The sequence below is a fragment of the Rhinolophus sinicus genome, chromosome 14, assembly GCF_057876585.1.
Source record: "Rhinolophus sinicus isolate RSI-liver-muscle chromosome 14, RSI-T2T, whole genome shotgun sequence".
Lineage (NCBI taxonomy): Eukaryota > Metazoa > Chordata > Mammalia > Chiroptera > Rhinolophidae > Rhinolophus > Rhinolophus sinicus.
In genome coordinates, this window is record NC_142514.1 from 163,600,860 (window position 1) to 163,624,096 (window position 23,237).

Below are 23,237 nucleotides of genomic sequence, written 5' to 3' on the forward strand. Positions count from 1 at the left end.
AGTCAGGAAAGGGGGAGAATGCACAGATACTGACGTAAAGTAATGAGTTCTGTTTAAACATAATGAATTTTATGTTCCAAGTAGTTCTACCTAGTAGACAGTTGAAGATGTGGGTAATAAATTTAGCCTAGAGAAAAATATTTGGGATTTATCAATGTTATTTAACTATGTTTTATTTAGTGTATTTTTTAGTTGAAGTTATATGCGTGTGTTAGAATGCCCAGGTTTATAAGACCCTCAAAAGTCCATAGATGGAACTGTAGGGGGGCTCTTAATTCCTTGGAATTACATGCAAATTTGTGTATGTGTATATTTTTAGAGTAGCATACATAACTTGCATCAAATTCTCAGAGTGGTCTGAGACTACCAAAAAAAGTCTAAGAACAACTAAAGAAAAAAAAAGCAAGTCAAAATCTAAAGCCTAGGCACATCAATATTTAAAGGATAGATAAAGGAAATTAAGCCCATGAAAAGGGTTAAGATCATAGCTTCGGGAATCAGATGCCTAGCTTCAAGTCATGGCTCTGCTATTTACTAGCTGTGTCACCTTAATAAGCAAGCTGTTCACATTCTCTGTGCCTTAGTTTCTTTACCTATAAGATGAGGATTGATAACATTTATCTTATAAGATTATGAGGATTAAATGAGCTAATGCTTGAGAAATGCATTGCACCGTGTTTAATATATAGTTAGCAGTCAATAAGATTAGCTACTTGCTATTTTGAATAGGATGCTGAGTCCCTCAGGGTTGGTAACTAGCCCGAAGTGAGAGAAGGAAGGCAAAAGTTTAAGTTCTATTCCCACAATTGAAGTTAGACACGTCCTTTCAGGCCCAAAGAACTAGCACAGCTACTTACTCATAACTCTGCCATCCTTGACTGTTATCGTGAGTCTGATGTAGAAAAGGGAGGGAGACCTGGAATAGATTGTGAAAACATCTGAAATAATAATGATAGGGATAGCTAACATTTCCAGAAAAGAGATTGAAAATGAATACTGACCAGCCCCCCAAAACACTAGATTCTACCTCTTTGAAGGGTTTTTTGAGGGGTAGATGGGGCTAGAATGAAACAGAGCACGATCCATGAAAACCACACTTGCCATCTACTTGGAAGCCACCATAACGTCGTAGGCTACAAGCAGAAGGCTTAAATAGACTAGATCAGAGTAAGGCTAGGGATATCTCTCAGCCGACACCAGGCAGCCAATTATGTAAGTTGATTTCTGCCACTTTTCTTTTTCCCTGCTCTCCCAATAACAGAACTAGAACTTGGAAAGGAATGTGGGGGAAGAGGTATTTTAGAACTCTTCTTTCCTTTAGAACCCCTCTGCACACTAAGACCTTCAAGCCACCTGTTTAAGATGCACTTCACAAGGGAGGAGGAAAAGCTTTGCATTGAGTATTCAAGTTGTATTCTTGACTATTCCAAGTGTTAATAACTGAAACTGGTGAGAAATCAAGGAATCAGTTCTAGATGTCATTAAGATACGAGAAAAGAAAGATTTTCACAGCATTGTGCAAAGTAGTGACTAGAAAAGTATAAAACTGTTTCATATTTATATACCAAAGAATTGAGAGCTCTGTATTAACTTTTTACATATATGAACATATATGAAGAATAGCTGAAGAAACTGGGAGCAAGGAGTGTCTTAAAAATGGGGGATACAAGTGGGGAACGAGAGGGTTGTTCCAAGAAGAAAATTGTCCATGGTAATAGCTGCGATAGACAAATAAAATGAGGTAAATACTTGAAAGTGTCCAAGAAATTAGACAGTTAGAAAATCATGGGTGACATTAGAGCAATCTGAATGGGATGATAGGGGCAACTCTTTTGGACTTTGATATTAAGGAAAATTGATATTCCTATTTTACTATCCACTAGGCTTCATTCTTCCCTTGGTCGCATAATGAACAAGAGTAATTCCATTTACATATGACAGCCTATCAGATATTTGAGGACAGCTCTCCTGTATCATTTGGGTCTCTTTTTCTTCTAGCTAGATACCTCATTTCCCATGCTTTAGAATCCCTTTACTATCCTGGTCACTCCATTCTGAAGATGCTTTAGTTTGTGTAAATACCCAAATGGAATATATCTTTGTCAGTCTGGTTGACTACTAGAATACAACAGGACAATCATCTCTCTCAACCTAGGAATTAGACTATTAATTCAGGCCAAAACTACATTTGCTTTTTGGCAGTTCTGTCGCGTCATTATCATTTTTGCTTGCCCAGTGTTATGGGGATTCACTAAATAGATTAATTAAATGCTTATTGTACAACCTCAAAATTTGTTTCACAAAATTGGTAATTTTCCGTTTGAAGAGCTTAGTTTTTTGCTAATCCCTAAATAGATAGACGATGTTCTTCCTCCTATTAGTTTTTTGTGCCTCATAGGGATCTTTGAAAAAGTAGGGTTGATGATTATTATAGTGTGTGTGTGTATGTGTGTGTGTGTGTGTGTGTGTGATGATAGGGTATGTTTTCAGCCAAATCTTGACTGATTTACAAGGCAAGATAGATTTTTCTTTGTTGTTTTTCCCTTAATTAATTCTACAATTATTTACTCGTATGAGGTGTGATAAAAAATATGTGGTGAATGTTTAAATTTTTTAAAAATTACAGTAAAAGACACATTGCCATTAATCCCCTCAAACTACTCTCCTTCACTGCCTGCTTTTTATCCCATCGTTCTTGCTACTTTCTGAAGCAGTTTTTGAAGTCCTCTTTCCTGAGTGTTTTTAGTTGCACTGTCGTGGCTGCCTCGATGTCCTGAATCGATTCAAAACGTTTACCTTTTGTCACGTCCAGCACGACAAGAGTTGTGTGAAGCGAGGAGGGCAGCACAAGGTTAAGAAAGACAGTAAACAAGAGTAGAGTGCAAGTGGGGCCGAGGGACTGTAGCCTCAAGGACTGAGCCAGGAATCAGGCCAATGCATGGCTTTTATTAGTTAGGTGTGGAAGTAAAAGAAATAAAGCTTGTCAATCTCAAGATCTGTGAATCCCATACATTAAAATAGGAAACTGATTTAAGCCAATCACCCTTACCTGCAGGAAGCTGAACCATAAGTCCCAGGATAAGTACTTCACCAAGGGGTAACATCTTTATGCATATGAATAGATGGAGAGCACATCATTGAGTCACTTCCCCTGCAGGTTGTGGGAAGGAATGCAGCCACAGAGGCAGAGGCTCTCCTTAGCTGGGGGAAGATGGGGGATGTGCCCACCTCTGTCGACCCCGCGAGTTCCCCAGAGGTCCCCACATGGCTGTGTCTTGCTTGGGTTATCCCCCCGTGGGGAGTTGTACCTGTCTTTGACTAGCCAGCCATCTTTCTGGAGCCAAACAGGGAGACGTAAGGTGTAAGCACAAAGGTGAAGCAAAGTCCCTGAAAGGATCCTTCTCACAGACTCTCCTTTCTTTAGGGGCAGGTAGGAGGAGACAGATAGGTAGGCTGCTGCATGGTAACAACTTTCATGGTCATTTTGACTTTGGGAAAGAGCCAGAAATTGTACGGTGCCATATCCAGTGAATAAGGTGGATGAAGACACACCATAATGTTTTTATTTGACAGAAATTGCCATACCAGAAGCGATGTGTGACACGGAACCTTTCCCGTTGTGATCACAAAATACAGTGAATGCTGCTGCCGAGTGCCATCCAATGGAAAGGGAGAGATCTTCAATATGGGAAGTGGCGTGTCAAACCTTACTAACAGTGTGTGACAAGTTTCAACTTGTTTGGTGCTGTCAGTCAGGTGTGAGCTACAGTTGAGAAAAGGTATATTTTAAAGTGTTGTATAAATCATCCTCCATCATGACAACATTCCATGTCACACATAGCTTCTGCTATATGGCAATTTCTATCAAATAAAAACATTATGGTGTGTTTTTATTCACCAGATCTGGCACCGAGCGACTTCTGGCTCTTCCCCAAAGTCAAAATGATTCAGGACATTGAGGCAGCCATGACAGCGCAACTAAGGACACTCACAAAAGAAGACTTCCAGAACTGCTTCAGAAAGTGGCAAGAACCATGGGATAAGTGTGTTAGAAGTGAGGGGGAGTATTTTGAGGGGGATTAATGGCAATGTGTCTTTTACTGTAATAAATATTTTTAATTTAAACATTTACTGTAGTTTTTTTTTATCACACCTTGTATTCATTCTCAATGTTGATAATTTGTGTCTTGTTCTTTTTTTCTTGATCAATGTAGATGGAGATTTATCAATCAGTTTTATTGATCTTTTCATAAATCAGCTTTTGACATTACATTTTTTTCTTGGTCCAGGTTTTCATTAATTGATTTTTCCTCTTCATTATTTCTTTGCATCTCCTGTGTTTTAATTAATATATGAACGTATCTGTCTAGCTTTTTACAATGAAACTTAGCCTAAAACAAAAAAAGAAACTTAGCTCATTGTTTTGACCTATATGATTTTCTAAATAAGACTATGTATTTTCTTCTATGGTCTGTTTTAGCTCTTCCTCAAATTGTGTCATACATTGTATTTCTATAATCATTTACTTCAAAATATCTTCTAATTTTCTTTTTTATTGTTTTTTTTTTTTTTTTATCTATAGTTATTTAGAAATATATATGTTGGGGTGGGGGGTGGGAGATGAGGGTAAGGGGGATTAAATATATGGTGATGGAAGGAGAACTGACTCTGGGTGGTGAACACACAATGGGATTTATAGATGATGTAATACAGAATTGTACACCTGAAATCTATGTAATTTTACTAACAATTGTCACCCCAATAAATTAAAAAAAAAAAAAAAAGAAATGTGTATGTTGATTTGAAGATATTTGGAGTTTTTCTAAAAATCTTTTTGTTATTGAATTCTAGTTGAATACCATTGTAATTTGAGAATGTATTCTGTAAGATTTTAATGTTTTAAAGTACATTGAGACTTGTTTATTGGATTAGCATATGGTTTATCTTGGCGCACATTCTAGATGCACTGAAAAAGGAAAGTATTCTGGAACTATATGATGTAATCAGATTAAGGGTTAATGGGCTTGTTCAGATTTTCTATTAATGATTTTCCTCTTTAGTTCTTCTGTCAATTACTAAGAAATGTATGATAAAAATCTCCAAGTATAATTTATCTCTTTCCTTAGTTCTGTCAAGTATGCTTTAAACAGAAATTCAAAGAAAAACATAATTTATCCACATACATATATATATACTATGTATAAATACATACATACAAAATCACAGTTTTATAGTTCCCCATGTATTTATCACTGTTTGTATTCTTTATTCCTTCCTGTAAGTACAAGTTATTATGTTGCGTCATTTTCCTTTAGCCTTTAGGGACCTGTAATACAAGTCTGCTATCCATGAATTGCCTCAGTTTTTGCTTATCTGAAATTAGTATTTTACCTCAATTTTTGGTTATGTTTTTCAAACTTAGAACTTTTGGTTAAGTTGGGTTTGTTTTCAACTCTTTGAATATAATCGTTTCTTCCAGCCTTCCTTGTTTCTGGTGAGAAGTCAATTGTTCATTGTATTACTGTACCTTCGTATGTCATGTGTTATTTTCCCCTGCTGCTTCCAAGATTTACTCTTTTTGTTTGTTTGTTTTTTATTAAACTTATTGGGGTGATATTGATTAGTAAAATTATATAGGTTTCAAACGTACAATTCTATAATACATCATCTATATATTGCATTGTGTGTTCACCACCCTGAGTTAGTTCTCCTTTCATCACCATATATTTGATCCCCTTTACCCTCATCTACCACTGCCTCCTTCCCCCTTACCTTCTGGTAACCACTGAAATGTTGTCTGTGTCTTTGAGCCTTTGTTTTTCTTGTTCATTTGTTGCTTTCAGTTTTATATCCCATATATCAGTGAAATCATACGGTTCTCAACTTTTTTTTATGAGTTCTTTTGCTTAGCATGATAATCTCATAAATCTATCCATGTTGTCACAAATGGAAGTATTACACAAGATTTACTCTATCTTTGTGATTTAGCAATTTAACTATGATGTTCTTAGATTTGGTTTTCTTCACATTTATTCTAGTCATTTTCTTCACATTTATCTAGTGTTTCTTGGATCTGTAACTGAATATTTTCATCAAATTTGGGGAATTTTTGGCCATCACTTTTTTAAGTATTGTTTCTGCCTCATTCTGTCTCGCAGTGTCTAGGACTCCAATTAAACATTTGTTGGACTTTCTATATTGGTCCACACGTATTTGGTGTTCTGTTCAGTTTTCTTACTTTTCTCTTCTTCAGATTGCATAATTTATGTTGCTCTGTCTTAAGGTTTATTATTTTTTTCCTTCCTCCATCTTTATCTACTTATGAGATCACCAAGTAAATTTTTCATTTAATCATGATTTTAAGCTCTAAATATCATCTGGTCCATTGTTAGAGTTTTCATTTCTAAGTTGATACTTTGTCTATTTACTTATTGATACCATATTTTCATTTACTACTTTGTACTTTTCTTTAACCCTTTGAGCACATGTATGATAGCTGCTTTGAAGTCTTTAAATCCAACTTTGAGTCCATTTGGATTCAGTTTCTGTAGGTAGTGTTTTCCTTAGTGTGGGTAATATTCAGTAATTTGTGGTTTAAATCTGAATTTTGAAAATAATGTATTATAATGACTCTGAATTCCATTATGTTTTTTTCTGAGGATTTCTAATTTTTTGTTTTAATAAACAGTTAACTTGCCTGGGGTTAAATTGTTAACTCACTTCAGTATACTATGCAGCAGATAATATTTCTGCCCAATTTTTCCAGTTTTCAGATGTTGCTTTTTTTAGCCTGATCACACTGGGTTGTCCCATGCCATTACAAAGTTTACTCAACAGCCAAATATTTGCGCAAAATTTATACTCAGATTTTGGACTCACACTTTCTATGATCCTCAACTTTGAGTTCTGTCCTTTGGTATCTCAAGTTAATAGACTCAGCTTTCTATTATACAATACTCTGCTCTCAGATTTGGAAAAGCATACCTTCAAAGGAGCAGCAAATTTGCAAATTTCACATTATAGAGTCCTATTCTCTTTTTTCCTGCTTGCTGTCCAAGTCATGCATAGCTTAGTGGTCAACCATGGATTTGAGCATAGTTGGTAAAACTTTCTGGAGCTCTCTTCCAGAAAATTTCCCCTAAATGTTCAGCTGTTTTGACAGTACTGAACCCTGTATTCTGCCACCTCAACCTGGAAAAGATGTGAGTCAATGCCACCAGAGTTAAGGGAGGTTAGGAACACTCTTAGGCAAAAAAAGACACAATCTTGAAACTCTTACATGTCATGATCACTCTTTCTAAAGGAAACTGCTGTAGTTGTTGCCTGCTTTTTATTGCTTTCCAATGCCTTCAAATAATTATTTTTTAATGATATTTTATCCAGGTTTTATGATTATAGCTGCAAGAGATTGATTAATGGACAGTGCTAAGTTCAAACTTCCTTATGAATATTTTTTAATAGTGAGATTTTTACAAATGTTAGTGATATCTAGCATAGTATAGGAATTCAATTACCATATTTTGCCATGAATAATGTGCACTTTTTTGCCCAAATTTGTGAGGGAAAAATAAGGATGTGCATTATACATGGGCAGTACTAATTCCATATCTATGTAAATGTTTTTAATTCTTTTATTTATGCTTATGAGTTAAAATTGTAACTCTAGAAATCAATAATGATATCCATATGCACAATAATACCCTAGAATACGATAATCGGTTTTGTTGAACTTACGATGAACTTGCAACAACAGAGTTCTTGGCCTTCTATGATACATAAATGTCGTAAATTTGTTATCGGTACATAGAATTTCTTGTACTTTTTATCTGTTCTTGTGTTTTGTAATTATTTGTTACATAAAATTTCTTGTACCATAATGTTAAAAAATAAATACTAAAGTTCCTTTATATACAAAGAAACAAGTACCTAAATGTAAACAAATAAAAATTTGAATAAAAAAATTAAAATGAAAGATTTTTTCCCCTGAAACTTTGGGCAAAAAATGTAGGTGCTCATTATACATGTACACGGGAGCACATTACACAGCAAAATACAGTAATATTTGTTGAATAAATTAATAATGGTTACCCTCTGTTTAGATAATGCAATAAATTTACCTTTGTCTCTTGTCTTTGTGTTGTGTTCAAAATATTAAAGAAAAGAAAGCTGATATAAAAGTATAGGCATGTAGCTATCAGTAATTTTAAGAGAATAAAGATATATTCAAGTTGTCATTCTGTCGCAGAATCTCAAACATATAACACATTTTTGTCTAAAAAACCTGAGTCATCATTTCTTCATTAAAATTCAGAAAAAAGGAAGGATGAGGGAATAGTAAAAGGTAAAAGGAGTATTTATTAGGAAAACAGTACAAATTTAGTAACTATCAAATTTAAATCTTTGATTTTAGATTATTACTGAATTTAAAACTCAAAACCAGAATGTAGGACTAATACTATTTTTACAAATATAAATATTAATCATCAGGCTACATACACTAAGTGCTTTATTATTGTGATGTAAAAGAAATGAGGTGTGAGTTTATAAACTGATTGGTTGTTAGTAATGGCCATTTTAGCGGTGCAGTGCCTGGGAATATCCTAGTAAAGAAAAAAATTTCTGATTCCTTTGATATAATCACACATAACTGTGTAAATTTTGTAGCTAATAGAGGAGGAATAGTAGATGGAGAATGATTTGGAATCCGAAAGACTCTATTAAAAGTATCGACTTCCCACTGACTACCTGGTTTCATAGCCTATCTAACTGTACCTCCAGAAGATACAAATACTGCCCCACCTCATGTACTTGTTTTAAGGAGAAAAAATTATAAAACCAGCTGAGTGTGCTTGGTATATGGTAGTGTTCTGACTAATTTTTTTCTTTTTTACAGAAGAGGATAAATATAATATTTATTCTCCTTTGCTCTTCAAGTATTTCCTGGCAGAAGGAATCATCAATGGACATACTTTGTTGGTTGCATCTGCAAAAGAAGAGCCAGAGAAAATTTTACAGGTATAGAATATAGTATATTCTATGCATTCAATATTGCATTTTGAACATTTTATGAAAATATATTGTTTGTATATGTAAATGAGATAATATGTTTCTATACATACTAATTATATTTAAATGCCCTAGTGGGACATACTATATTTTTTTCTCAAAGAAAAGTATCAAATATATTTGCACATATAGTTTCATTTTTAAATATATTAGTGTTATTGACAATTGTTTTAAAACATGTCAGAAATGGGGAAAATATGAATAAGCTATTAAAAACTGGCAATAAATAAAGTTATTGTTATAGTCATGATAATAAAAGAACTCTGTAAAAAGTTAGGTAAAGAAAAACAATTACAGATAATAATTAGATACTATATTATTAGTATCCCAAAGATATAAATCAGAAGAAAGGTACAGAAATTAGAAGTACTCATTTATTAATACTATTTTGCTTTGAGAATGCCAGAAATTATTCTCTTCCAAGCACTATGCAATAATAAAATATGGGATTGAGATACTATATCTTTTTTAAGCCAAAGCACTCTGTTACCTCAGAGAGGACAATTCTGACTTTCAGAATTCTTAATTTCTTTGTCCAAAACAGAAACTCAATTTAAGCTATTGTTTGAATAGAATTCATAATCTAAAATTATTTTTCCCATAGGATTTTTTCATTTCTGTGCATAGTCTGTCAAATGGCAAATGACTAAGTCATTTATAAATAATTTATAGCATAATAAATACTAATTTACAATAACTATCAATAAATACCAACAAACTTCTATGCCATGCATAAAAGTCACTGTAATACTGAGCTCAAATCTAACATGATTTTTTTCGTGTGGATCAGACTCTGCTTATTAAATAATACCATCATAAAATCCCTAGGAGAACTCTTTGTATAATTTTCCAAATGACTTCCTTCATTCTTATTTCTGCTGTTTAGCTTCCCTGATATTTTCTTGATGTTTTTCTCTTTTGTTCCTTTTCCTGGCCTTAATCTTCTCGGTCAGTTTCTGCACAGTACTGTACTTGCTAGGATCAGTGTGGAGCAAGACCAAAATCATTGTCGTAACGTAACAAAGCTATACAAGTTCTTCATAGCACATTCCACAAAAGACTGAGACTAAGATTATATACCACACAGTTTTGTAGCCATATAGAAAATACAATTACTTACCAGACGAGGAGCAAGAAGGCCTATTTTTGCTTTTTAAAATAAAGTGTTTTATTTTACCGTCTTGCCTCCACCAACCTAGAAACCAATGTTAAAACCTAATATATATACTTCCACATTTTGCTTTGGAGGACTACATTTTTTTTTTTTTTTTAAACTAATCCCTGACACCTTTCTGAGGTACCTTGAATTCATACAAGTTACTGTTAAAATCACAGTATACTTTACATATCCTTCTTTGGATTATGTGAAGGATTTTGAAGTTATAAAAGAAATACTACTTTTTCATCAGGCTTTCTGAAAATATTTGGTCATGTATGCAACTAATTAAATTCTGCAAACATTTATTCAGAGATAAATTTTAAGGTATAGTAGAAAAAATACAGAAGTAGAGCCAAAAAATATACTCTTAAAAAGTTGCACGTTGGACCAAGATTGATTAATAAGACCCAAATTTTTCCTCGTGTCCAAAACAACTAAAAACAGAACCAAAAAATGAAACAACAGTTTTTAGTTCATTGATCATCATAAAATAAAGGACAATGGTTCCTGAGATGTGTCCTATAACTTTCCTGGCTTACGCATACAAGGTTTCCAGACAACCTTAGGAGACAGCACTAGGAGTGCCAAGTTATGACCTTGTTACTAGTGTCATGTGAAGCCTAAGTATGGTTTAAGGAGATATGTGTGGCTACCAAACTGGCAAGGGGTGGACTTGTGATGGTTAATTCTATGCATCAACTTGACTGGGCCATACGCTGCCTGGATATTTGATCAAACATTATTTTGACCGTACCCGTGAGGGTATTTTTGGTTGAGATAAACATTTAAATTTGTAAACTAAGTGAAGCAGATTGCCCTACCTAAAGTGAGTGTGCCTCATCTAATCAGTTGAAGGCCCAAATAAAACAAAAAGGCTGACCCTCTCTTGTGTAAGAAAGAATTCCTCCTGTCTGATTGATTGCCTTTGAACTTGGCCATCAGCTTTTTCTTGCCTGTGAATTGAAACTGAAACATCAGCTCTTCTTGAGTCTTGAACCTGTCAGCCTTTGGATTGGAAGTATACCATTAGTTCTCCTGATTCTAAAGCCTTTACATTCAGACAGGAATTATACCATCAGCTCTCCTGCTTCTCCAGCTTCCTGACTCACCCAGCAGATCTGGGGTCTGTTGTCAGCCTCCGTAATCATGTGAACAAATTCCTTGTAATAAATCTTATTTTGTGTGTGTGTGTGTGTGTGTGTGTGTGTGTGTGTGTGTGTGTGTGTATATATGTATATGTATATGTATATGTATATGTATATGTATATGTATATGTATACACATATATATGCACATATATATGTGTGTGTGTCTGTGTGTGTTTGTGTATCTGTGTAGATAGATCACATTTTATATATATGTACTTAGGTATGCATCGTAAGTACATATATATATATAAAATGCATACATTTTTATATATACTTATGTATGTGTATGTATATATGTGTATGTGTGTGTATATATAGACTTACATATATGTGTATATATACATATATATACACACACACATACATATATACATCCTATTGTTACTGTTTCTCTGGAAAACTCTAATACAACTTGACTGAAAATATAAAAATTACATTTGAAACTGACATAAGGCATTTCACATTTATTTGTTAATCTCCATTAAATGATCATTACCTCACATCCTATATCTTGACCAGTTTTCCAGGTAGAAAGTACAATGATCTTCCCACCTTTTTGTTTTCCTGCCTCTAAAAATATTTTTTTTAATTATGTATCTACTTGTGTACTATGTTATCTAAAAATTAGTTATGAGATTATTTATTTGCAAAGGATTTTACTGTAAATATTGCCTTTTTAGTTAAAGACTTTTATATCAGTCTTTTAAGTGAAGTGTATCCAACAGAATCTAAATAACAGCAGTTTGATGTCAGCATCATTATTTTTAGAAGTAAATACATAAGCAAGCTCTTCTTTAAATCTGGAAATTTTACATCAGTCCTTTTTTCCTCTAATTCATATTTTTTTCTTCCACTCCTCTTAGGATTTTTGTCTGAATGTAATGTTTTATATTCAAAATATTAATAACCATATGATGGTTTTGCTGTAACAAAAAAATTCATATTTAAATTTATTTTAAACTTCTTGTCTCAAAAGACTGTTAAAATATTTCTTCTCAATTCAGTCATTACAATTCATGTTGCATGCAGTGTATCAATAGACAAAAAAAATTCACACTACATTGCTTTATTAAGACGTATTAGTAAATAAATATTGCTAGAATGGGATGGGATTCAGCATCAATTCTATTCATATTTTTCAATTTTGCAGATTGAGCTTTCATAATTGAGGAAAAGAGAATAGGAAGAGTTTTGTTATTGCAGTGTCCCTCAATTTTTAAACTTTTTCTGTATATATACACAAAAATCACACAATGTTATCATAAATTATTTTAAATTATTTGTCTGGTCTATTAGATCCACCGAAAACTTAGCTGAAAACAATGAAAAGAAATGATTTCCCCAGTTGGTAGAGCATTTAAATTTTCTGTACCAAAAAGGTATTTTGAATTGTCTCTTTGGTGCTCCGGAGATTTTTATACCTGGGCATTGAGAAGTAAATCTTTCATTTGTAAAGTGAGAAAAGGGTGATTTGAAAAAAAAAAAAAAAGAAAAGAAAGGAGGTGGGAAACAGGAACCTGCATTGGCACATTCTCTAGGATGTCAGTTTCCTCTGAGTATTTGTGAAAGTTGAAGTTCAAGGAATTGATTCCTTTAAAACTTTCATAATCATCTACCTCTTTAAAAGTCTTCATATACCCCATAATAAAGACTCCCAGTTTTTGAAAATTAAAAGTAATGGAAACAAATCATCTTACCTGGTAAATACCAACATTTCTAAGTTTAGAGTACCATAGGCCTAATATGATTAAATCCAAATATTGATGTAACCCAATGAACCTGTATTTAAGTCATCCTCCAAGTACCTTATTCTAAATAGTGTAATGCTAATTATCATTTATTTTATATCAATTCGAAAATAAGAGTATATTACTTTGGACCTCAAAGATGTGGGAATACTTTTAAGTTACTGCTGCTCCATAAAAAAAAATCTAAATGAAGGTTATCTCAGCCAAAAAAATGTTAAATCAGCCTTTTGGACTTAGAATTTCTTTTATGAAAATTATATCACATTACATGTAAATGCTGATTGTCTTATTGGAAGTAAAGAATTGAAAGAAACCATTAGTGATGTTTTCCTATTATCTTAAATATTATTTAAAAGATGATTACTTGAAATAAATTCCCAGTGATTGATATACCTGTGGGGGTTTTTCTTCCAAAGAAGTAATATTGGTTTCAATGTTGACAGATATTTTACTTCACTTTCCCATATTTGAATTTTTACTATCACTGAGATCCAATTTATAACAACATGCTAGTCAAGCTCCTGGTACTTAAATTCTTCTTATATTTCAAGGGAAATACAGATTAAAATGGTTTGATCATTTTAATGTCTTCAAGGTTTCTGTTGCTCTGGACTAGTATAGGTGTTTTCAACTGAAGAATGTATTCTGGTGTCATCAGATCTATTGTACTTTATCTTGTGCATTTAGAATATATTATCAAAGACATTATAATTGCTGCCACAAAAGTTAATTAGATTTACTTTATGTAACATTGCAGATTTAACAGTGCTGAATATATTTCATTCATCTATTAATAATGAGTAGCCTAGAACAAGTTGTTTTTATTGAATAGCAAGTTTGCTTTACATGACAATTAAGTATCTATCAATAATGTATTCAGTGATGTTAAATATTAATTTAGCAATAAAGTTGTGTGTGTGAGGCCCAGGAAAAATTTCTCTTCTTTGATTTTAATGCTGTTATTTGCTTTTAACTAAAACCTCTTGTATAGATGAGTAATGAAAGTAGTTAAAGGTTTTACATGCTAAATAATATGCTTACTTAACATTTCCCTACATAAAACAATTATTTAATGACTTATGTTTAAACTAGTTTAATTTGATTATGTTCTTATATTTCATGCAGCTTTACTCTGAAAATACGTAGTTTTTGAGTTAATAGAATCTTTTTTACTCATCAGTAATTCTTAAATTCTCAATCTTGTCATTTTATATTTCTTACGTGTTTAATATTTAAAAGTAAAACAATATTTGATTTTAAAATTGTATGCCATTCTCATTTTTCTATTTAAAAAGTACAGAAGTATTGTTTTAACATATACATGTTTAATGTGGTCCAGTTAGTGTTCATGCGTTTAGAATAGACTGAAATAGAAAATTATGGCTGATAAAAATTTTAATTATTCATATTCTTCATAACACCAGTGCATACAAAAAGGTTTTAGTTTTTAGTATCTCTCTGAGAAGAATGAATAAAATATCATTTGTAATTTAAATTGAGATATTAAATGCTTGTATGGATAAATAGATTTTTCTACATATTCAGTCAGGGTTTCACTGTGCCAAACTCAGAGTTATACTTAAATCTTCATTTGTATCAACAAACACCCCGACAATGGCTGACCAAAACCAAGGCATTAACAGTGTTTAGAGAAACAGTATTGGGGGGAAATGCTGTAATTGCTTAGTTTTAATTTTATGATGTATGATTGGGGATTTCTGGAACCTGTAACCAAAGCAAATATTGCTAGTACAAGAAAAGGGAAAAGACAATCTTATAGACCATAATTATCTTAAAACTGTATATAACTAAAAGACAAGTAAAGGATAAAAAGCCCATCAGCTGCCTGTGGTATATTATATAACCACCCAGCAATTTATCCATCATCTTTTGAAAACATATTCGTGCCTATTATAGTCAAAGCTCCTTCAGGAAGTCAGCATTAAGATGTAACGCTGAAAATCCTTAGAAAATCCTATAGAACAATATACATGATGTAGTTAAAGCTTTTAAAAACACATATGGTAAGTATTTTTCAGTTCAATGTTTTATCTAAGACAATTTCCTTAATCATCTGAAATATAGTGGTAAGTATTCTCCATGATAACTTTCTATGGAATGGTTTCTAAAATATCAAAAATTACATTTTTATGTTAAAATATTTAAACACTTATCAGTAAATAGGCTGATTTTTTTTATGAAATAAAAATTGTGTATACACACAAACATTTCCTTAGAACTTGAAAATGCTAAGATTTTTCTATTATATCCCTTTCATAATTTTAACAATATGATGTGTGTTACTATTTATAGAATTAAAGTAAAATGATTTTCAGAAGTAAATTTAAATGCTATTTCATAATATACTAAAGTCAATTTTAAAACTTAATTTTAAATATATTTTAGTGATGACATGCCAGATAGGTAATATAATGCAGGAAGAGATATCGAATATCTAGAGCAAAGGATTAATTCTTGACTCACTGCATTAACTTTTTTTAACATTCTAAACTAAATTTTATTTCTGCATATTAATAAAGAATTATAACTGAAGTTTTCAAAATACTATTTAAAATAGCATCAAAAATTATCAATACTGAAATATAAATTAAACAAGTGCAAGTGTTTATGCACATTAAGCTATAAAATTTTGATGATGTAAATTGAAGATTTAAATAACTGTAGAAATATACCAGACCTATGGATTGAGAATTTTAATATTATTTAAGTGTCAATTCTCCTGAAATTTGAATTTAATTTCCTATTTAAGTTTAAAATATTAGCTGTGGGCTTTTTTTTTTTTAGTTTCAGGTATGCAAAACAACATACTGATTACATATTTACCCACCTCACAGTGATAACCCCCGCAAGTCTACCACCCCTCTGACATTATACATACCTATCACAATACCATTGACTGTATTCACTATGCTGTACTTTATGTCCCATGACTATATATATATTTTAATTATAGTTGACATTCCATATTAGTTTCAGGTGTACAGTTTAATGGTTAGGCATTTTGCATTAACTTTTTATCTATTATATACAGTAAATACTGTCCAACATCAGCCCCAGTTAGCACAAAGTGGGAGGCTAGAATTCTTTTAAGGAGCTTAAAAGTTATTTTTTTTTTTTTTTAAATATGTACCCAGGATAAGTACATGGTTACCAGCAGGAGTATTACAACTATATCTTAACATCAAGCATACTAGTAAATAGTTCAACTTTTCAATGAATTTTGGTATATTTAATATAGAAAAAATCTTTCATAATGAAAATGAATTCACTTTATCATAACCCATTAATTGTTGGAATGAGTAACAATTCATTTAAAATGAACCATATAATATTTGATGAATTAATATAGCAATAAGATATTTAGTAAGGAAGTATGAAAATTTAGACTAACATCTTCAGAATTCTTTTTATGGATTTCAAATCCATAAATAAAAATTAAAATGGTATCTTAATAATTTGAAAGCATTATTTTATATCCCCAAAAAACCAATCTTTTACCCAAATATTGAATTAATTTGTTAAGATCTTACTCTTTGTATCATGTCTGTTTTACTTTATTTGATGTTTTGGTTATAATTGAGATCAGAGATAACAATTGATTTAGAATTAGATGGAACAGTATTTGCTAAACAACATAAAGTTTAAATTTCTGTTAAAAATATTTCTGTTTCTTCTGCCAATTGGTGTCAAGATTAGATCTTTGTTTGTCCTCCATCTGTTATTTACTGATCGTGGAAAAGAATTAGAAGTCTGAATCCAGTAAGTGGTCAGGTGTTTGCTTTTAGTACATTGTAGTACAGTTTGGTCTTTCTAAGTAAATAGAATACAAAAATATCTCAGGTCTGTCTTGTTTTCCTTGTTCTGCCAAAATCGAGAGAGCTACAAGAATGAAGTTAAAGAAATACCCCTTGATTGGCCAAGTATATTTTTGAACATTTTTTTTTATTATACTCATCTCCAAAGTTGTAGTTTTAAAATGGTTCAGAACAAAAGCAATACATCATGTTATAAATAATTTAAAATTATTTTCTGGCCCTTCTATCATTCCACTTTGCAAGCTTTATGCATATTCAATAACATAAAGAACACATTTCCCCAAATATTTTCACATTTTCTAGCCTACATAATATTTATTGTATTGCCTATCAAAACTATTTAGTCACTGTCTATCTTTTGTCCATAGTATAAGTACAAATATTACAAGAGCCCTATGAAGGCAGAACTATAATCAGTATATGTTCCCTTTATTTCTTTCTCAACATTTTACTTGTTCCGAAAATTATCAGGCTATCTATACACTTTTCAGTACTTACATCTCTGAAGTGCCAGTTGGACCAGGAATTTGCTATTTGACCCCAGGGTTTCACTCTTCTTTTTTCCCCCTCGCTACTTACGAGTATGAGAGCTTATTTAAAATTCTAAGTTCTCGCCTGGCAGCCACAGTTAGAGCTTCTTTGGCAAACTAAAAAGACTAAGAAAAAATATGCAAAAGCTCAGTACTGCTTCCAGTGACCTACATTTGTAGCCAGCTTTTAAAAGATGGCTGTGCCTTATTTTCCAACAAGGAAATGAAAGATAACATAAAAACATAAAGGAAAATAAACCCACTTCTCTGTCACTAGCTAGTGAGAATAATTTCTTGTATAACATGAAAATAAATACACATTTGGCATTGATGTATGTGCTAAACCAACAAAAGAAAGGAATTTTGCATACAGAAAAGTAACCTAAGTCATATACCAAAAATGCCATAGCCTGTCATATTTATCCTCAAGAAGGTGAAATATATTTGGAATCTGATTTTAATTTCTATGTTGCTATTAATACTTAACTAGCTGTAGGACCTTGCACAAGTCATTTAACTTTTCGTATTAAGATGGGGATAACATCCTAGCTACCTTATTCCAGAGTTCCAAATTAAAAATCAAATATCTGGGGTTTTGCTTTCTAAATCTGAAAGCACACTTATTCCACACCTCACATTTACTTTCAAAAATGTTGTTTTGAACTCATTAGTAAATGAATGGTTGTAAATACTTGATGGTTGTTGTTATGCTCAAAAGAAAAGTTAAAATGTTGGAACTTTATCATTCTTTGAAAATAAGCCACACAAAGCCAAAAATGGGAATATGCGAAACAAGAGTTCATTTTTCTTCTGAATACAGAAGAAAGTATTTTACAGAAAAAGTATTCGGAAGAAAGTATTCAATCCTTTTGGGAGTGAAAAATAACTTGAAGTACTGAAAATCAGAGCCGTTAAAACTGAAAAGAAACACTTTTTCATCAGCTCCCCAAATTAACATATTACCCCATTAAAAAGGCAGCAAACCATCAAGGGTCATAGATTAAGCACACAGTCTGTGAAGATTTTTTATGTACAAAAGGATAACTTTACTACATGAAAACCCCAAAGAAGACAGGGCTATCTCTCCTGCTAGTGTTGGAGTGATTCTATCTTTGGCCAGTGTTTCTTTCCTGAAATTTTAAGTTTTGTTCATCAGAAGCTCACAGGCATTTGCAGAAAGTGGCCTTAGTTCACCACATCTGTCTTTTAATATTATGGAATATTAATGATCAGAGGCATTTGAAATGTGCTTATGATTTTTGTAAAGTATTCTTACTACAGTTTGTGTGTCTATATATAGTGTGTGTAAAAGTCTGTGCTAGATTTCAAAAACGGTAGGTAGTATTATACTGAAGACTTAAATTGGAAGTAGAAAATAGATCTAAGAGTATGAAGTGAAACTTCTTAGCTTTGTATTTCTTAAAACATTATAACATATAGGGTGCTATAGAAATTAAAGAAAATCTATTTTCCAGTTGTCTCTACTTTTCACTACTCAATGAGCAGAAAGAGAATGTTTTGTTCTATTAACACCAAATGTACTACAAAATATAACCTTCAAATTCAGTAAAAATAAAGTGATATCCAATTTCATTTAGTACCCCAAATATCCTAAGGATTTTTGTTTGTGACATTTCCATAATGTGGGTTTATTTTGGAAAAATAAGTACGACAGCTAACAAAAACAGTCACTTGTGTATTCCTGAGCTAGAGATTTAACTGAGCTACACCTTATATTTTAAAATGTTTTGGTTTTATCAAGTTATTAGAAAAATTTTTTGTTTATATTCAATAGTGACACTTAATACTTAAAGGAATTTTGTAGAAATTCTATACCAATATAAAAATCCTTCTATAACTTGAATAATTATTGCATAAACTGTTTGCTTAACATAGATTTTCATACATCATGTTGTCTTAAAAACAGGTTAATATATACCCTTATACAGTAAACATTTACTAAAGGGAATTATTGCACATTATCTCACTAGCTAAACCTGATAATACCTGTGATTAAGTGGAAAATTTAGCCCACTTTTTAAAACATTTCACAAAATATGTTGTAATGAATATATTTTCTATTACATGGACCACATTGTTCACCATGCATTATTTTTTCTGTAACTAGTCATATATAGAGATATAGAGATACACATAATATATGTATATATACACACCATATATAGAGGGTGCCAAAAAAATGTGTACACTTTTTAAGAAGGAAAAAGCTATTAAAATTGTAATACTCAATGTATACCAATAACAAAAGCTGAATACAAGTCATGTTTGACTTCTGCAATTACAGGAGGTGCTAAAAGTGGTTACCATCAGCATCCAGACACTTCTGATTGGGCGAACTACTGCCTGAGCAACACTGACCAAAGTGTCCACTTGTATACATTTTTTTGGCACCCCCAGTGTATGTACACATAACACATACAGACACATGCAGGAGTTCACTTATTTTTAACAATGGTCATTACCTAATTAGTAGCTCTCTTCATTTTAACTATATTATCTCTGTGAATATGAGTTTTATTGGTCGTGCAGTTAGCACCATATTAAACATTGACAGCATTTAATACCATATATGAACTTTGCTTTGTACAGGAGCCTAGAAAGGAAAACTCCAATTTTTATGGTTGGAAATATTAATAGGTACCAACAGTGCATCCTTGTTTCTCTGTAAGTAGAAACATGGAATTTCTTATTTCAAGCTTTCTAAGAAATTTGTTGTGAAGTATACAGAGAATGTTTTAAAGGAATATGTAATACAACTTTGGTATTTTGGTATATAAAATATATAAAGTTTGATATATAAAATATATAAATTGAGAATCTGAGTTAATATATTGAGGAAAATTGATAAAATTAATGTAGACTTGTTCTTAACCGCTTGGAAGTTTTGGTTTTTTACATAAATGAGAAAATAATTATGGAATCTAATAATATCAGAATGCCAAGAAACTCAGTACATTTCTCTTTAAACTTTTAAGTCAGTGCCATCAATATTCAGTCTTAAAATCATATGGCTGCTGTGGCCAAGACTTAAGGAGTGCTGTTTATGGTATTGGCAGGCATACCGCTATGACCTACATAGGAAATTTAAATTTGCGTCTTCCTCATTTGCCTAACCTCCCTACTAGATTGCGGGAGGACTCAGGGATTAATTACATGTCTGAATTGTTTTGAGATCCTTCTATGACTGATGCTCTTAAAAATATGATGGTTTAGAATGTAATATTTTAATATAGGTTATGATTTGCATTTAATTGAAGATAGTATTATTTAAAGTTTTGTTTACTTAGTGCAACTCTTTTCCCTTCATTTCTGAATAGTTCTAGCATAGACTTCCATTTCCTGAAGTTATCTTTCTCCTTCCCTCTCAGTCAAGAAAACTGAGAGATTTTCCAGTCTTCTAAACACTGGATTTACATATCTGGTTTACATATTAAAGAGAAATATAATAAGGATCAATGGAAAAATATTGAGAACAGTGGTTTGATTTTCTATTTTTCAGATTCATGTAATTGACGTAGTTGCAAAATTAAAAGCATCATCTGTCAGTAGCTGAATTTGGAAGTTTAGTTAAAATAATGTTTTTATACCAATTTCACCCTTTCTTGTAACATCAGCAATTTTTCCACCTTAATATTCAAGAAAAAAATCTGAAATTACACTGTGTTCCCTAATCTATACTGAATTTAGTTTGAAATACAGATGGAAATAAGTTAATTCACAAATTACTGATCTTAAAATCTGAGTTTTAGAAACGTTTTTGTGTAACATCAGCTCTACCCCCAGACTTCTGACTTACTGCATGCAATCAATCTACATTTCTGAATGCTTTTAACAATTAAGTCACCTCTCCCCCATAGTTTTAAATATTTAAATGAAGATAATGTGAAGGGTGTAATTTTAATATAGGGATATTCAGATTAGATATTTGGAGTACTTTGTATTCATATTGTGATAATCAATAATATCTTCGCATTTGTTTCTCTAACTTTCAGAAAATAAAGGTCCCCCCCCAAAATCAAACAACCAAAGTCACCAAAGCAATACACTTACTGATACAATATAATATACTTACTGATACATGGATAATGCTTAAGTAGTATTAATTATACAGTTACCAAAACCTGCGAGGATCAAAAGATTTTATTTTTAAGAAGGATTTATCATGCTGCATGGATTATGTTGCTACATAATAGCTCAGTAGTACTTCTGCTGAATTGTAAAATAGCTTCGAAAGGAGTGTGATGCCCATCGTTGGTGTAATGCATTGGTAATTAAGAGGGTGGGAGGTTAAGCTTCATTAACTGCTGAGGGATTGTATCTTGGGTTTTATTATGCCCTAGAGAACATAAAAAGTGAGAAGGGTCAAACTGTTGGAGTCAGATTTTGCTTGTGCATCTGCCAAAACAAAGACCACAAAATGGTATAGCAGTAAGCACAGAGTGGTATGAATTGAAAAGGGAAGAAATACATTACAGATAAATATATTTATCTTACCGACATGGATAAATGTTTCTGATAAAAAAATATACTTACACCCGGAAGTAGATCTTGGTTTTGGAAGTTTGTAATAATTTGGCTTCATAAAGGTGTTTTTTAAGTAGAATAAATAGTTGTTTTTTGTCCAAAGGTAGTGCCAATTTCTTATTCATGTTATCTAACCTGATTCATTTGATTAAAAGAGAAATTTTATACTTTCCATCCTATCTTCTGTGTAGAATTTATGAAGCCTGCTTTTCATTTTTGTTTGTTCCTGATCCTTGCTGCTAAATATATGGGAACTGTAAGTGCCACCTTGCAGAAAAGAACCAATAATCTGATATTCTTTGTTTTAGGAAACAGGGATATGGCAACCACATGATGTGTTCTTTGGTGATTGGGTTAGAAATCAAAGACGGGGGTCTTTCAAAAGTGTGAAGGAAGATCCAGATTTGTGATTGACAGCTGTAATAGTTGAATATTAAGGAGCTTATTCTTAGCATTCTCTTGAAATAGAAATTTTATCAAAACATTAATCAAATTTTAGATTAGTTACAGACATTGCAACAAATGGTAAGGATTATAGCAATGATCACTCTGACAGGGCCAGTGAGTCACAGTGACCAGGGTAGCTAATTGCATACTTCAGAAACCATAGGGCTTACAAATATAACAACATACTAAATACAAACTTACATAATGAATTTCTGAATATTAGAAGACAAAAATACCAGAATATTTCTTCTTTCTTTCCCAAAATATCTTTTCTTGGTATATCTTTAAATCGTTCCTTTTCACGTGAATTCTGAATAGTAGAACTGGAACCATTAAGACAGAATTTTCATATAATGGATTTTTTTTTTTTTGTCAGAGAATTATATAGGATGATCTGACACTCTTGCTTTAGAATCGAGTTCTCTAATTCACAAAACTTAAAAACCACACTACTGGTGATTCTTACTTTGTGTGGACCAATTTTTTACTTTGTAACTTTCGTCCATATTTCTGGCTAAAAGAATGATAAAAACACTGAAGAGCAATCAAATATTCACCTAGGTTTTAACTGTGTAAATTACTAGCATAATAATAATTATCTACACCATATTGGGATAAAAATTTGTTATATACATAGGGTGCCAAAAAAATGTATACACATTTTAAGATAACATATTTTGAAATGTGGATAGGTACCCCAGGTATATCTTCTATCAGCCAGAAAATAAAACAATAATTTTATTTTACACACATGTGAG

The 23,237-nt window shown here is 31.9% G+C and overlaps 1 protein-coding gene across 2 annotated transcripts in view; it reads left to right on the forward strand.

Moving 5' to 3' along the window:
• ELP4 (elongator acetyltransferase complex subunit 4) overlaps positions 1-23,237 on the forward strand; it is a 214,269-nt gene that overhangs the window by 13,572 nt on the left and 177,460 nt on the right. For both annotated transcript variants that reach the window (XM_019738520.3, XM_088789502.1), the window contains exon 3: positions 8,894-9,015. In XM_019738520.3, the coding sequence (XP_019594079.2) occupies positions 8,894-9,015 (122 nt within the window). The remainder of the gene's footprint in view (positions 1-8,893; positions 9,016-23,237) is intronic.